Consider the following 15278-nt stretch of genomic DNA (forward strand, 5'->3'; position numbering starts at 1 on the left):
CATAGAAATACTGGTCAGTTTGTTGATTTAAGTTTACTTGTTCTTTATTTTAAATATTGTATTTGTTCCCGTTTTTTTTTTTTTTTACTTTAAAATAAGATATGTGCAGTGTGCATAGGGATTTGTTCATAGTTTTTTTTATAGTCTGGCCCTCCAACAGTCTGAGGGACAGTGAACTGGCCCCCTGTGTAAAAGGTTTGGGGACCCCTGCTTTTTTTTTTTTTTTTTTGTATTTTTCTGAAGCTGGAACGGGGAGAGACAGTCAGACAGACTCCCGCATGCGCCCGACCGGGATCCACCCGGCACGCCCACCAGGGGCGACGCTCTGCCCACCAGGGGGCGATGCTCTGCCCCTCCGGGGCGTCGCTCTGCCGCGACCAGAGCCACTCTAGCGCCTGGGGCAGAGGCCAAGGAGCCATCCCCAGCGCCCGAGCCATTTTTGCTCCAATGGAGCCTTCGCTGCGGGAGGGGAAGAGAGAGACAGAGAGGAAGGGGGGGGTGGAGAAGCAAATGGGTGCTTCTCCTATGTGCTCTGGCTGGGAATCGAACCCGGGTGGGGACCCCTGCTTTATCTATTGCACCACCACAGGTCAGGCAGGCGGTACTTACTTTTGAGATTAGTTAATTGGATGGGGAAAATGCAGTGCTCTTATTAGAATACTTAATATAGGAGAAAGCAACCTTGTAATATGATTTTTATTATCAAAATAGCGTCAATGGCAATATATTTATATATATCCTTGTATTATAATAACTTCATACCTAGAAAAACATCTCCATGTAACATTTCAGGTCTTCTCTTGGAAGACAACCCATCTATACGTGCCATATCCTTAGGACATGGTCATATTTTAGTTGGCACAAAGAATGGTGAAATTCTAGAAGTGGATAAAAGTGGCCCAATAACACTTCTGGTTCAGGTAATTTCAAATGTTAAGATGCTTTTCTTGTCCTTTGTATACAGTTGGTTCAGTACATAACAGCCAAAGGTGATAGCATAGCAGTGAACAATGATGCCAAGTTCATTAGGGACATATTTGTTAATGCTGCTATGTACCAAAACACTTAGGCTTAATTATAGCTAAATGCATAATAGCTTCAGTAAATAAATGTGCATGTTATCATGTGGGTAATTTCCAATATTTTAAGTGATGTCTTATTGCAAAACTAACCAATGGAAAGAAAAACCAGTTGTAACCAATTTAACCCAGTCCATTTATTTCATATTTAATTTTATTTTGTTGAAGTATATTTCATGAACCTAAGGCCGAATCAGTTTATTTCATTCTTTCTCAGGTTTCTAACATAAAAATTAAAAATGAATATATACTAAAATTTACTACTGAAAACATCAGTGAAAATATAGGGTGGGGCAGAAGTAGGTTTATAGTTCATATGGAAAACAATACATAATTAGTAATATTACAAGAGTAAACTTTTTTGCATACTCACAACTGTAAACCTGCTTTGGCCCACCCTATATTTTAATAACAGAAGATCCAGAAAACAGTCGGTGTGGTAGAAATGTAAAGGGAAGCAGCAGGGAATGCTGTATTAGTTTTTCACATGTACATTTCAGTATGTGTGTTTTTCTGAAGAGTAAACCGATAGTGTAAAACACACCAGGTGGGGGAGGTTCTGTCCCCGCGACTCCAGCCTTCTTCTCCCGGCACACATAAACCAATTACCGAAAGTCTGGGACACATCAAAGAGATGCTTTCTGCCAATCTGACAAAAAAGCACAATTCTGATGCATTCACATTGGACAGCTAACTGTTGTGTTGGCTGTCGTTGGTTTTTTATTTGAAAATCTAAGTGAAAGAGAGGTCAGTGCCCTTGACTAAATAGTCATGTATTGCGTGTTTTAGAAATTCTTGTGGCACACCAGTTGAGAATTGCATCTAACCTAATGGAAAATTGTCCTCATGTAACTCTGTTCAGTAAAACCAGTTTTGTGGGGGGAGCCGGGGGCGTGTCCTGGTTTCATCCGTCTCTGATGGGGTGTCCGTCTCTGATGGGGTGTCCGTGTCAGGGAGTTAGGGAGAGGCAGGAGAGGGGTGAGTCTCAGTTCACACACTCTCACTGTTCTTAATAAATTTAGCTTTTTCTTGAGTAAATGTTTCTTCACTTGTTGTTCCTCCTTGAAACCATTTCCAGACACTTGAAATGGTTTGTTTTTCTTCACCGTATTAACTGTGAGGAGGTCTGCGGAGCTCCTCAGTCAGTCATGCAGGATGTCCCCAACCTGTCATTTATCAACATGCAAGGCGGCGTTCCTGGTCTCCACACCAGGGAATGTTTCAGGATCTTAAGCTAATTTTAATAGCAGCTTGATTGCATTGTAGTTGTGGAGATAAAGTTGTTACAAAGGTGCTTTACAGTGTGTTCCAAAGATAGAAAAGTTTTAGTAGACTTATTCATTATTTATTATTCTGTCATTATCATGTATTATCAAAAGTTGTCTCCTTTTTTTCCTAAATACACATAGTTTTAGGTTGCATTGATCTTAACTGTTTTCTTTATAGGGACACATGGAAGGAGAGGTGTGGGGTTTGGCCACACATCCTTATCTGCCCATCTGTGCCACTGTGAGTGACGATAAAACCTTACGGATATGGGATCTCTCTCCTAGTCATTGTATGCTGGCCGTCCGGAAACTGAAAAAGGGTGAGAGGCTCTCAGATGTGAACACAGATTAAGTTGTCACAGTTTTATAACCCTCATAAATGTAAGAAAGCAAGTCCATATATTTAAAAAGGTAAATATTTATTCTGTGTCCACTTGCTCATGATGCTTTATAAACAAAATTAATTATACCCCGTCTTTACCTACGATTAACCTGAGCTAGTTTTCAAGTGGCTCATGTTGGAAGAAAGAATCCTTTGTTACCATGGATTATGTGTAATTCAGAATTTAAAATGCAGAAAGAAGGCCTTCACTTAAAAGGGGCAGCAGAGGTGGTGGGAGGAAGTTTTGGGAAGAAGCAGACCGAGCACATCTGTAGGAGACAGGAGGGTGCCCGTCAGGAGCAAGGCTGTTAACTCTAACCCGGCTCCAGATGTCCTCTGTCATCTTCCTATGATACTGTCTGTTGTTTGACAGCTTGCAGGACATCTTTTTTAATAAATTTATTTTTTGTAGGGACTATTGCCTTTTTATTGATAGCAAGCTCTAATGTTTGTTTCAAAGAAAGCATTTCCAATCATCTTTGTCTTTAGATTTGTGATTTATGGGAAGAAATTCTAATTCATTATTATTATGTTTAATTTGGGTTGAGTTGTGTCGCCCCAAAAGATATGTGGAAGTCCTATCCCCCAGTGCCTGTATGCGACCCAGCTGGAAGTAGTCTTTGCAGATGTAATCGAGGTAAGATAAGGTCTGGGTTAGGACGGGCTCTCAGTGCAGTGACTGGTGCTATGAGAAGGCTGCATGAGCTGCAGGGCACAGGCATGCAGGGGAATGCACTGCCATGAGAGGCGGAGACGGAGCTGTGAGGCACCTGTAAGCCAAGGAGACGGGGATGGCTGGCAGCTGTCAGAGCTAGGAAGGCCAAGAGAGGAGTCTGCCCTGGAGCTCTCAGGGGGAATGGCGCTGGCAACGCCTTGATTTTGGTTTTCTGGCCTCCGGAAGTGTGAGCACCGTGGTAGTTTTGTACGGCAGCCCAGGAAACCAGTCGTGTTCACAGTCCACTTTACAAGTCTTTGAACTGGTATGAGAATCATTCTCAAAGCTTTGTTTGTTTGACTTTTCTTTATAAATCCTGAGAGAAGTAAGAAAATTAAAAAATATACTTTATATAACCCATGTTGAATTAAACACTTTAATATAGTATATAACTCCAGATGTTTCAATATTAAAAATATGAAGATATTTTTAAGTTTGGAAATAATGGTATTATACCTTCACTACTGATAGTTTGGAACTTAAAATTTACATAGAATTTGCCCTGACCCAATAACATCAATGTTGTGCTTTTGATCCCCAAGTCAGGGCACGTACAAGAATCATGCAATGAATACATAAATAAGTGGAACAACAGATCAGTGTTTCTCTCCCTCTCTTCCTCTCTCTTTCCCTCTCTTTCCCTTCCTCTCTCTAAAATCAATATAATAGACTTTAAAAAACTAGCATAGAATTTGAAAACCAGTATTATGTGTGGTGATGGACAGAGACTTGACTTGGGGAGGTGAACACACAATACAGTGTACAGATCATGTGTTGTAGAATTGTGCACCTGAAACCTGTATAATTGTGTTAACTAGTGTTACCTGAATAAATTCAATTTTAGAAAGAACCCCTAAAAGGGCCCTGACTGGTTGGCTCAGCAGTAAAGTGTTGGCCCAGCTTGTGGAAGTCCTGGGTTCGATTCCTGGTCAGGGCACACAGGAGAAGCGCTCATCTGTTTCTCCACCCCTCCCTCCCTTTTTTTTCTCTCCTCCGCCTGCAGCCATGGCTCGAATGAACAAGTTGGCACCAGGCGCTGAGGATGGCTCCATGGCCTCGCCTCAGGCACTAAAATAGTTTGCTTGCCAAGCAACTGAGTAGCGGCCCCAGATGAGCAGAACATCAGCCCCAGATGGGGGTTGCCGGTGTGTCCCAGTCGGGGCAAATGCTGGAGTCTGTCTCTCTGCCTCCCTACCTCTCACTTGATTAAAAAAAAAGAGAACTCCAAAAAGAACAAAGAAAACCAGTATTGTGTGAAGATAATGAATGTATACATAGCCCCTCAAAAATTACAGTTTTATCAGGAGGCCTAGGTGTAAGACTTAGCTCTTCAGTGCTCAGGGCACATGAGGCTTTATTTCATTACTCTTTTCTGCCTCCTTTTTATATTTGATGCCTGGGGATTTGTTTGGTTGGTTGGTTTGGGGTTTTTTTGTTTGTTTGTTTGTTTTACTTTTTAATGAGCTCGGCTGTGCATTTGAAAGGATTCTTGCTATGTTAATCTTTGCTTAAACTCACCTTTGCACCTGCTCTATTCCGCACCAGCCAGCTGAATAGGGTTGAGTGAAACGTGCAGCTGGTGACTGGTCTCACTGCCATTCTGTTTCTCTGCCCACCACGGCCGCGGACCTCCTCCGAATACAGCAGGTGGTGCTCATGGCTGTGTGGTCACGTGACAGTTGCTGCGCAGACCACTGCAACGAGGCTCCTGTCCCCGTGGATACACTGGACCTGCGCCAGTCTCTCAGTCAGCTCTCAGTCCTCGCTGAGTCACCTCGTGCTAGTTTTTGGCGTGATTGACTTTGTCTTCTTTTCTGACCTAGTTCCTCACTTGGCTCTAGAAACCTGCATGTCAGAGGCCTCACCCCACCCTCTACCTTTTGGCTTCTTTTTTGTTCCCCTGGTGGTTCTGCCTGTTCCTGCTCTCTACCTGCAGGAATGCCCCAGGGGTCTCACTGGCCTGCCTTTTCTCATAGGCACACTCACTCTTTAGGTGACTAGACCAGTCACTGTCCAGGCCTAACACATAGACCGTTCTAGTCATTGACCGGGAATATTTAATAAAAAGAATGGTTAACTAGTAAAAGGTGGTTACCTACTGAAAATGCTGTAGAAACAGGCACAATGGACAGGATACTGGCCCTCGTTAGCTGAGGGAGAGTGACCAGAGGAGGAAGGGACTGGAGAGGGAGAGCCAGCTTGGAAGGGTGCGGCCGCCCACGAACACCCGTCTGTCTGAGCTGAAGAGCCTGCCGAGGCTGCAGCTTCGGTGGACAGCAGGCATGGTCACTGGGGGAAGGAAAGCTCGCTTGAAGGCCCAGGCCAGAGCCAAATGGCAGGAATGCTGCTTAGAGAAAAACAACGCAGGCCAAAGGCTGTTGTCTGGGCAGAGCATCTTGCTGGAGCCCGCTAATCATGGCAGGAGCGTTAGGGCCATTACTGTGATGGTGGGGAGCTTGCTAGAGGCCTCAGGAGGGGCTAACAGGAATGCGGCCAGGACCCCTGCATACCAGTGCCCTGGCTCTTCAGGTAAGATCGAACACTAGAAGAGGGAAGTAGAGCCCCTTTCTCCTGCTGTGGACTTGTAGTGTCTCGCTAGCACCCTCGATTAGACAAACAGCATCATTCCGCTGGCAAAAGAAAAAGTCTACAGGGCCCGAAGAATGGTAGATTTGGAACTGAGGCAATAAATTAATAACTGGCACAAACTATCCCTTCGTCTAATCAGTATCTGTATGCATCTTTTATACACACATTTGAAATTCAGTAGCATCACAGAAATAACTTTAGCTGATGTTCTACCAAAACTTTCTACTGAATAAGAAGGAGCTGCCCTGGGTACAAGGGAGGAGAGTCCTCACCCTCTCCTGAAAGAGAAGATACGCAGTCCCGACAGTCAGTGTATCCATTGCTGAGTATGTTAGTTACTCTCAAATTCAGTCCCAGTCTCACTAAATATTGTTACCTTAAGACTAATTGGAAAGTTAACTTCCAACAAACTCGTATAACTATTAAGGAAAAGAATGAGAGAGAAGTAACTGATTTATATGTACATGGAACAAGCATGTCTGTGTAGTCCCTGTTTCTCTAACTGGTTATAGATTGTGGTGGTTATCTGTGACTTTCATTGCTTCCTCTTGCTTCCGGGTTTTCTTTGCTCCTAGCCGGACTTTGGTGGTTAGAGTTGTTTAGCTGGTGGGGCGAGCCAGACCTCCACTACTGAATGATATGGAATCTCAGTATCTCGCTGGGTTATTGTTCTTGTTGCTGTTGTTTTCCATTAGCTTTATCACTGGCCATGGGAGGCATCCCGGTGAATCCCCTGGGTTCCAGATATGGCCCCCTACGCCCTCATTGTGTAGCAGTAACTCAGATTCCCTTTTGTAATCAGGGCTGGTGCTCCATTCAGAAGAGTAGCAGCCCCTGTCTTTGCCTGTTGGTTCAGTGGTATAAGTTGTCCAGCACAGCAGTCTCATCTTCCAGTTCAGTGGAAACATTGTGTCCCCTGGTGAAAGCATTTCTCCTTCTCTCAGGAGTTAAAACCAAATTAACAAAGCTGAGTTGCCAGGATGCAAAACAAAACTGTGCAGATTGGTTATTATATATCACTGTAGGGCCACGCCCCCTCGTGGTTCAGAGGCCCCTGTGTGCTGGGTGTGAGGAGGTGGCGCTTATATGCAGTGAGCTGCGACTCGAGCGTCCGCTGCATCCTGAGGACAGAGGCCCCGTCTTGAAGGGTGTTGTTCCCCAGGCAGTGCCGCACGTTAGTTTTCAGTAAGCTGTTACCTTGTTCTCGCAGCAGCCTCTCTGAGTCATGGAGGCATGTGACAGGACCTGACTCCACGGATATGAGCCCGAGGCTGCCCGTTCTGTGCTGTAAGATGAGCCCCTTGATCAGAAGCATGGTGGCGGTGCCAGCGGAAGCAGATGGGCAGGGAGGGAAATCCAGTGAGCACACCTCTGGGTCCCTCCGTGATGGAAGAGGTCATGGAGCGTGCACCAGGCTGGTCCCCTGGGGAACGGTGCCATCCCAGAGATTCGGTGGGTCTCTCCTGGGAGCCGATTAGATACTCAGACGCAGTGGTAGCAAGGTCAGCCTTGGCAAGGAGAAGTCCCTGTTTTGAACCCAAGCACAGACTCCATTCTTGCCATCATGGGCCCGCCGAGAAAGTGCCAGCTCGCTGGGGAGAGAGGCTGCTTAATATCCACAGAGCATGTCGTTTTGTCCATCTGAATGCTGAGTGCATCCGTGTAAATGTGTCCGTCTGGTCGTTTCTTACTGTAAGAGTGGAAAACCGAAGTACTGCTGAAGGGCTGCCCACTGGGGGTTTACCTGACCCCAGCCTTCCAGGGTCGTCCTGTGTGCGGCTGTAACGCTCTCAGCTGGGGACGAACATACTGTGTGGAAACATCTGTAATCTGGCTCACATTCTCTTCCTCCAGCTGGGCATAAGGAACACCTGCGAGCCGTGGGGACAGGTGGAGGGAGGAGGCATTGCAGTGGGAACCGTGGAGGGGTTCTGAGCCCAGTGCTTGTCTCTTCCAGACCTGTCCACACTGCTCTCTTATGTACCGCTTCCACTTGCCTGCGTGCCGTTGTGCACGCGCAGTCTGTGATGAGGTTGGTCAGGTAGCTCAGTCCATGGTAGGGAGCTCTGGACACATAGTCACCTGACCCCCGTGGCTAGGCATTTACTCTCTCACGGGACCTAGTTGCAAACCAGAAGCTATGTCCCAGGAAGAAACCAGTCATTTGTGAAGGAGGACGTGGCTTTTCTGTCAAATCCGGGAGCTCTGCGACATGAGTCTCCTCTGGTGGCTTCCCCGAGGCTCCCCACACACCCCTGTCTGCCCCAAGTGCTTTGAGAATTGTTGGACCTGCTCGGCCACACGGCCCGAGTAGAAAACCAGCCTGCCTCTTCTTGTTCCGGGCCCACCGGAAGCAGGAAGCCTTCAAGTGACCTGATAAGTGGGTAGGGGCAGCTCATTGGATGTGGTTTATGCTGCTTCCAGAAAGACCTGCCAAGCATTTTGCTCCTTTGCTGGTGGTAGGTGATGGGCTGGGTGTGGTGTGCGGCCCCTGACTTACACTTTGGAGGGACTGTCTTGACATACTCCAGATCATTGGATCCCCGGAACCTTTGGCCCGGGGGCAGGCCCCTGAGTTTTTGTACGGGTCATCTGCCCCCTTCTTCAGTGACTTATGTCATACTGAAGCCTCTGAAGTGCTTGTCGCTTCCTGCTCCCCAGATCCATTCAACATAGCGTCCTCCGTGTAGTGGACTGTGGGGTGTTCTGTGGAATGTCAAGACAATCAGGATGTCCGTGGACTATTCTCTGGCAAAGCACAGGAGAGCTGAAATAGCCCTGAGGCAAGGCTTTGAAAGTGTACGCAGAGACAAGCCAGGTAAAAGCCGACTGCTTCCGGTGGTCCTCACAAACTGGTGTGGAGAAAAGGCGTCACCCAGGGCGATGGCCGCCTGCAGAACTGTACAGGGCCGTGTTCACGTGTCCCAGCTCCGAGCTGGGCGAGCACGTCTGGAAGAGCAGCTTCATTCAGTAGAGTCACTGCCTGAAGCCACGTGGCTGTGGTTCCACTCTCAGGTCCGTCCGATTTTAGCACAGACCAGACTGGCACGCGTTGAAGATGACGTGACAGGTGTCCTCAGGCCTGCTGCTCCACGTCGGTGGTGGTGTCCCTGGCTTCACGGCTCTCAGGCCTGCACCTGTGTCTGGTTCATTGTCTCGGTGGAGAGAGGGATTTCCATGGATTTCACTTAGTTCCTCCTGTCATAATGACCTCACCCCATGGGTCACAGGGCAGTGGAGGTATATCTATTCAGATCAGCAGTTCGGTGGGGTCCGCTGTGCTTCAAACTGGGCTGGAGCTTCCTCCGCGGCCTGAGCCCGGGAGGCCCCCTCTGCTGGCCTGCAACAGCAGCACCGTGTGTTCTCGAGAGTTCCTGTCCCTTCAGAGCTGTGTCTCGTGATTCCTGAAAGTGTGGGTATTTCCTTTTCTCAGTCCCAGTCATTCTAATAAGTGGCCACAGATGTTTGGAGAAAATTTACAGTACGTTCCTGTGGCAATGCTATTTTGGCAATTTATTACCAAAATTAATTTGGATTTCCCTAGTATTTATGTGTTAAGTAGCAAGGATGTGATTAATGTGCAAAACAGAACTGAAAAGACCTACTGTCATGAAGTTTAAAGGCTGTATCTCCCTTCCCCAACCCCAAAAAAGTTTCAAACTCAGCATTTTCATCTGTCTAGGATTTCAGTGTGCATACTTTGAACTAGTTCTTGCAAAATGAAAAAGAATAGTTTTTAAACAGCAAACTGTTTTTTAATTTTTATTTGTTAATAAAACCGCGGGCCGGGCCTACCGGTCAGGGGCTGAGTGTGTGAACTGGCTTAGGTCTGAAACCTGGCTGGGAGTCTGGGAATCGGAATCTCCGGATTTAAGTCAGTTTTAGCCGCCTTGTTGGAGTTTCTTCCATTATATAGACCAAACACTAATCTAATCGAGTAGCCTGCTCACCATTTTCATTTCTGGAAGCGCCGTGATAAATGAGTCCCCAGCAGACCGCGCAGACCCAAACTCTGTGATGAGCAGCCCGTCCCCGCTGCCTTTCTGCTGAGAAGAGCACACCGCGTGTCTGCTGGGCAGGCCATGCCTCTGGCCTCTGCGTCTCCAGGACTCTCCCGGGTGGGTCGGGGAGCCCGTGTTAGTGGTGACCTCCCCCACTGCTCACCCACTGAGAAGGACAGTCACAGGGCTTTCAGAGATGCAGGGGCTGCCCTTAGCGAACGTGCGTCTCAGTGTCTTCAGGAAGGGACTATTTCCTAGATTCTGGGGGGAGGTAGGTAGTGGGTGGGGTTGCAGGTTACATATGAAAAATCTGCTTTAACATTCTTACCACCCTAAGCCCTTGGAGTCCTGCCTCTGTCTCAGGTGTCAGCCCGTGGATGAAGTCCAGTGCACCCCCTGACTTTGTAAATGAAGTTCTGTCGAAGCACAGCCCTGCCCGTTCGTTTATGTGTGGCCTAGGTCTGAGTAACTGTGACCGGAACCATATGGCCCACAGAGCTGAAAACGTTTGCTCTCTGGGCCTGTATGGAAAAGTCTTCTGGCCTCGCGCTAGAGCATGCTGCGCTTGGACCCGAGCTGGGGACCGAGGGGCATGGAGGGATGCGGCGCTGGACTCCGGGGGCTGAGGGTCCGGGGCCACGGTGCTGCCTCCGAGCCCGTCTCCTCGTGGACAGGAGAGCGGGCTGCGCTTGGACCCGAGCTGGGGACCGAGGGGCATGGAGGGATGCGGCGCTGGACTCCGGGGGCTGAGGGTCCGGGGCCACGGTGCTGCCTCCGAGCCCGTCTCCTCGTGGACAGGAGAGCGGGCTGTGCTTGGACCCGAGCTGGGGACCGAGGGGCATGGAGGGATGCGGCGCTGGACTCCGGGGGCTGAGGGTCCGGGGCCACGGTGCTGCCTCCGAGCCCGTCTCCTCGTGGACAGGAGAGCGGGCTGTTTCCACCGGCAGTGAGACTCAGAACCACACTACGTTCTGTTTACCTGAAGCCTAGGTACTCCTGTTGATCAGTGTCCCCATTAAATTTAACTTGCTAAATAAAATTAAAAAAAAAAACCCACACATTTAAGCCCAGGGTTCCCAGTTTTGCCGGATTTCCATCAGACATTTCCATTGCAAGTCCCCGCTCTTCCCAGTCAGGACCTGACTTTCACGTGAGAAACCCGGGGGGCTGCGGTCTTCACTTGTATCTTGCCTGCCGGGACAGCTCAGCTGGTTAGAGCTTCGTCCCAAAGTGCAGATGTTGCCAGTTCGATTCCTGGTCAGGGCACATACAGGAACAGATCGGTGTTCCTATGTCTCTCTCTCTCTCTCTCTCTCTCTCTCTCTCTCTCTCTCTCTCACACACACACACACACACACACACACACACACAAATTAATAAATAAATAAATAATTTAAATGTAAATTTTCAACTGACACAGTTAAATTTTGTGTGTCACTTCCAGCAGTGTCTGCCCTGTCAGAGTTTTTTTAGATTTGCCTGGATTTTCTCTCTGCCCAGCCCGTGACTCGTGCTGAGAGGAAGGACAAGCCCACTGCTCCTTTCTGGGAGAGGTCCGTGCACGCGGCTGCACGACGCAGCTTTTGCGGCCGTCGCTGCTTTCACGTTGGTCTCTTGCCCTTTCTGAGACGAGACGCCACACCATGTGCGTTCTGGGTCCCGACCTGCAGGAAGCTCCAGCGGGGCCGAGCATCGCGTCCTTGAGCCTTCCCTGGACGCGCTGCCTTCCGCCATGTGTGCTTGTGTCGACCTTCACGGCCTCAGATGGGAACAGAGCGCCACTCGGGGCTTCGGCTTTCCTCCCTCACACGGCCTGTTGGTTCCCAGGGCACCGACTTCAGTAGAGACGGACCATCGTCGGCCGAGGACATCGCTGGTCCGCCGCTACGCCCGTGCGCACCTCGCATTGCCAGCCTCCCGTTTCCCAGCAGCGGCTCAGCCCTGTGCGCCAGCCCAAAGGCGTGACTAAACCAACGCCAGAAACCCTGTCTTTAATGGGCTGTCCCCTGTGACCGCGTCAGTTCCAATTCTGTCAGTCAGGAGGAGAAACTGCCCGTCACTGACCAGGGAAAACTCATTATGGAGTGCTGGCTACTAAAGGCTGGCTGACTGCTAAGTGGGGTAGAGAGGACCCTCGAGGGGAACGGGAGGAGCAGCTGCCACCTGCGTGTAGGGCTGGTGCCCAGCAGTCCAGGAGTGAGCTTGGAAGATGGTCCCTGCCCTTCGGGGGTGAGGGTGCTACGGGAACACGCAACCCGGGGTGGGAAAGTGGGGAGGACACGAGCCAGAGGGCCGGTCTGCTGTGGCCGCCGCGAAGCTCCCTGTCGGCGCCCCGGAAAGTCCCTTCCTTCCGCTCTTGCCCTGTGGGGGCCCTGGAGCACCTTCTGCTGGCCAGAGTCGAGTCAGCTGGCCAAGGACATGTCCGCAGGGCCCAGCTCCCGTGTTACAGAGCAGGAAAAGGGTGGATTTGGAGCTGAGAGGCAGTAAATAACAAGCTCTACCTGGTTTCTTGGCTGTCCCTGCTGTCTGTGTGCTCCTCCCGCCCATATTTCTATTCCTAGCGTCTTCTCCCCGGGCGCCAGGGAAGTGTTCATGTTCAAAGTGGCTCTGTCTGCTTCACCGGAATGTTTCATAGGCATCCTTAACTGAACGGATACAAAGCCGAACACCTGTGCCCCGCCCAAGTGTCTCCCGTCTCGGCGAATGGTGTCACCATTCAAACAAAAATGTAGCTTTGACTTTTCTCTTTCACTTAGTCCATTCCCAGTTCGTCCCAGTCCTGCCAGCGCTATCTCCGAAACCTTCCCGAAGCTGCCCGTTTCTCTCCACCTCTGTTGCTGCCCCCCTGCTCCAGGTCGCCGTCTCTCGACTCTTAAAGCTCAGAAATCGTATCCTAGATTTCTCCATTATATGCTTGATGATTGACTGCTTGTTCTTTATTCATTCTATAACTCTCCGTCTGTAAGAGCCGTACCCCACCCCTCCCTTTTCCAGATGTTATGTGAGATACCGTTTGTGTGCTTGCCTGTGCAGCAGCAACCCTTACTTTAAAAAATTAACGATGGTGACATTGTTTCTTCATCTGTGGTCTTGAGACACATACAGACTGATTTTGCTAGCTTCAACTAATAAGTGCCTGTTTTTTAAAATTCGAAAGCATTTTTTTTTATAGGGATGACTTTACATCTTAAACTTCTGATTTGTTGGATAGGAACTATAAAGGTAGCCACCCACCCACCAAAAAATTTCCACATATGTCATTGGTTTTTTTATGTGAGTTAAAAACCCGCACTCTTTTCCAACAGCTTAATTTCCTGTAAGTTGAGCAGCAGTATGTGCTTTGCTCCTTGCAATGGGGGGAATGGTTTGTGTTCGCAACTGCTTAGAATCCACGCCACTGATTTCAGTAGAAAACTCCACTATCTGGATCCCTGGACTCTGTAGAAGGATTGTAGTAAATATAGGAATCCTCTTGTAAATGAAAGGTTCCTTAAACACATACTTTTTTTTTTTTTCAATAAAAGCCGATCACTCGACAGTCTCCCTCTCTTTCAGGCGGACGGTGCTGCTGTTTCTCCCCGGATGGGAAAGCCCTGGCTGTGGGTCTCAGTGACGGCAGCTTCTTGATGGCAAATGCAGACACTCTCGAGGACCTCGTATCTTTTCACCACAGAAAAGACATCATTTCAGACATTCGATTCTCACCAGGTAAGAGTCCACTGAAATCACGTTGGATTATTAACTTGGGTGTGGTGGTGCATAAATACATTGATGTGTATAACTTTTATGAATGATTAGTTTATCTCAGAATTTTCCCTTTTTGACTAGAAGAGGCAGCACGGTGCGAGGTAGAAGCCCTGTATTAGATCAGTGGCAAAACCCTGTTAGTGACAGTTCTGCCACTGCCTGTCCTGTGACTTTGGTCCAGCCTCTTCTCTGAGCTTCAGTTTCTTATTTCTAACATGAAAGCATTGGGTGGACTATCTTTATTAGAATCTTGCTGCTTTTTTGTTTTTGTTTTGTGTTTTCTGATTTTGTGACAGAGACAGAGAGAGGGACAGACAGGGACAGACAGACAGGAAAGGAGAGAGATGAGAAGCATCAACTCTTTGTTGCAACACCTTAGTTGTTCATTGATTGCTTTCTCATATGTGCCTTGACTGTGGGGCTACAGCAGACGGAGTGATCCCTTGCTCAAGCCAGGGACCTTGAGCTCAAGCTGGGGAGCCTTGCTCAAATCAGATGGCCCTCGCTCAAGCTGGCGACCTCGGGGTTTCGAACCTGGGTCCTCCGTGTCCCAGTCTGACGCTCTGTCCACTGCGCCACCGCCTGGTCAGGCTAATCTTGCTGCTTTTGAAATTACATTTTGTTTCATCAGTTTCTCTGTATTCATTATCTTTAACAAAACCTGATATAGTTTAGGAATTACTAATGTTAAGGCAAAATTTACCTATGTTGGTTTACTTCTATTCTAAACTTAAGGATTTTAATTTTTTTTTGGTTAAATGCAAAGTACATCAAAATTACATTGAATATACTTCTTGACATTTGCTTTCCACCAAACTATAGACTTGACAACACTAAAAAACTTTCATCATGGTGAATTACAATATGCGTAAATATGTCAGTCACCTTCTGCCATTTGACACACACATCTTATAACTTATAAAACAACTGAATTCCTGCAAAAAATTATGAACAAATTGAACTCTAGTACAGTATAAAAAATATCTCTCAATGTCAGAATTGTCAGGCAAAGGTGTTTCTGTTGCAGGGTCCGGAAAGTACCTGGCCGTGGCGTCTCACGACAGCTTCATAGACCTCTACAACGTGAGGAGCAGTAAGAGGGTGGGCGTGTGCAAAGGCGCCACCAGCTACGTCACCCACGTGGACTGGGACGTGAGAGGTACACACCTCAGCAGCTTCCGAGTTCATTAAGTTGCATTTGATTTAGTATCTCTAATTCAGAGAAATAAAAGGTGATTCAACAGATGAGTTCAAAAGCATTGTGAAAAGAAGACATTCTTCTCAAAATTAGTTTCTATTGCTTATTTCACATCTAAAGATGAATGCCAAGAGTTCAGGCTTTTCGCCTGACCAGGCGGTGGCGCAATGGATAGAGAGTCAGACTGGGATGCAGAAGGACCCAGGTTCAAGACCCCGAGGTCGCCAGCTTGAGCACAGGCTCATCTGGTTTGAGCAAAGCTCACCAGCTTGGACCCAAGGTCGCTGGCTTGAGCAGGG

The 15278-nt window shown here is 48.2% G+C and overlaps 1 protein-coding gene across 9 annotated transcripts in view; it reads left to right on the forward strand.

Moving 5' to 3' along the window:
- The window catches only part of EML5 (EMAP like 5), a 140550-nt gene that overhangs the window by 80476 nt on the left and 44796 nt on the right, over positions 1–15278 (forward strand). For 8 of the 9 annotated variants that reach the window (XR_010751982.1, XR_010751983.1, XR_010751984.1 and 5 more), the window contains exons 20-23: positions 793–920; positions 2526–2667; positions 13590–13742; positions 14809–14940. Coding sequence is in view for 6 of the 9 variants with exons in the window: in XM_066387935.1 (XP_066244032.1) it covers positions 793–920; positions 2526–2667; positions 13590–13742; positions 14809–14940 (555 nt within the window). In the remaining 3 variants the exon portion in view is untranslated. The remainder of the gene's footprint in view (positions 1–792; positions 921–2525; positions 2668–13589; positions 13743–14808; positions 14941–15278) is intronic. The other variant, XM_066387938.1, reaches the window with a different exon arrangement.

This window comes from Saccopteryx leptura, chromosome 6 (assembly GCF_036850995.1).
Source record: "Saccopteryx leptura isolate mSacLep1 chromosome 6, mSacLep1_pri_phased_curated, whole genome shotgun sequence".
In the NCBI taxonomy this organism is placed as follows: domain Eukaryota; kingdom Metazoa; phylum Chordata; class Mammalia; order Chiroptera; family Emballonuridae; genus Saccopteryx; species Saccopteryx leptura.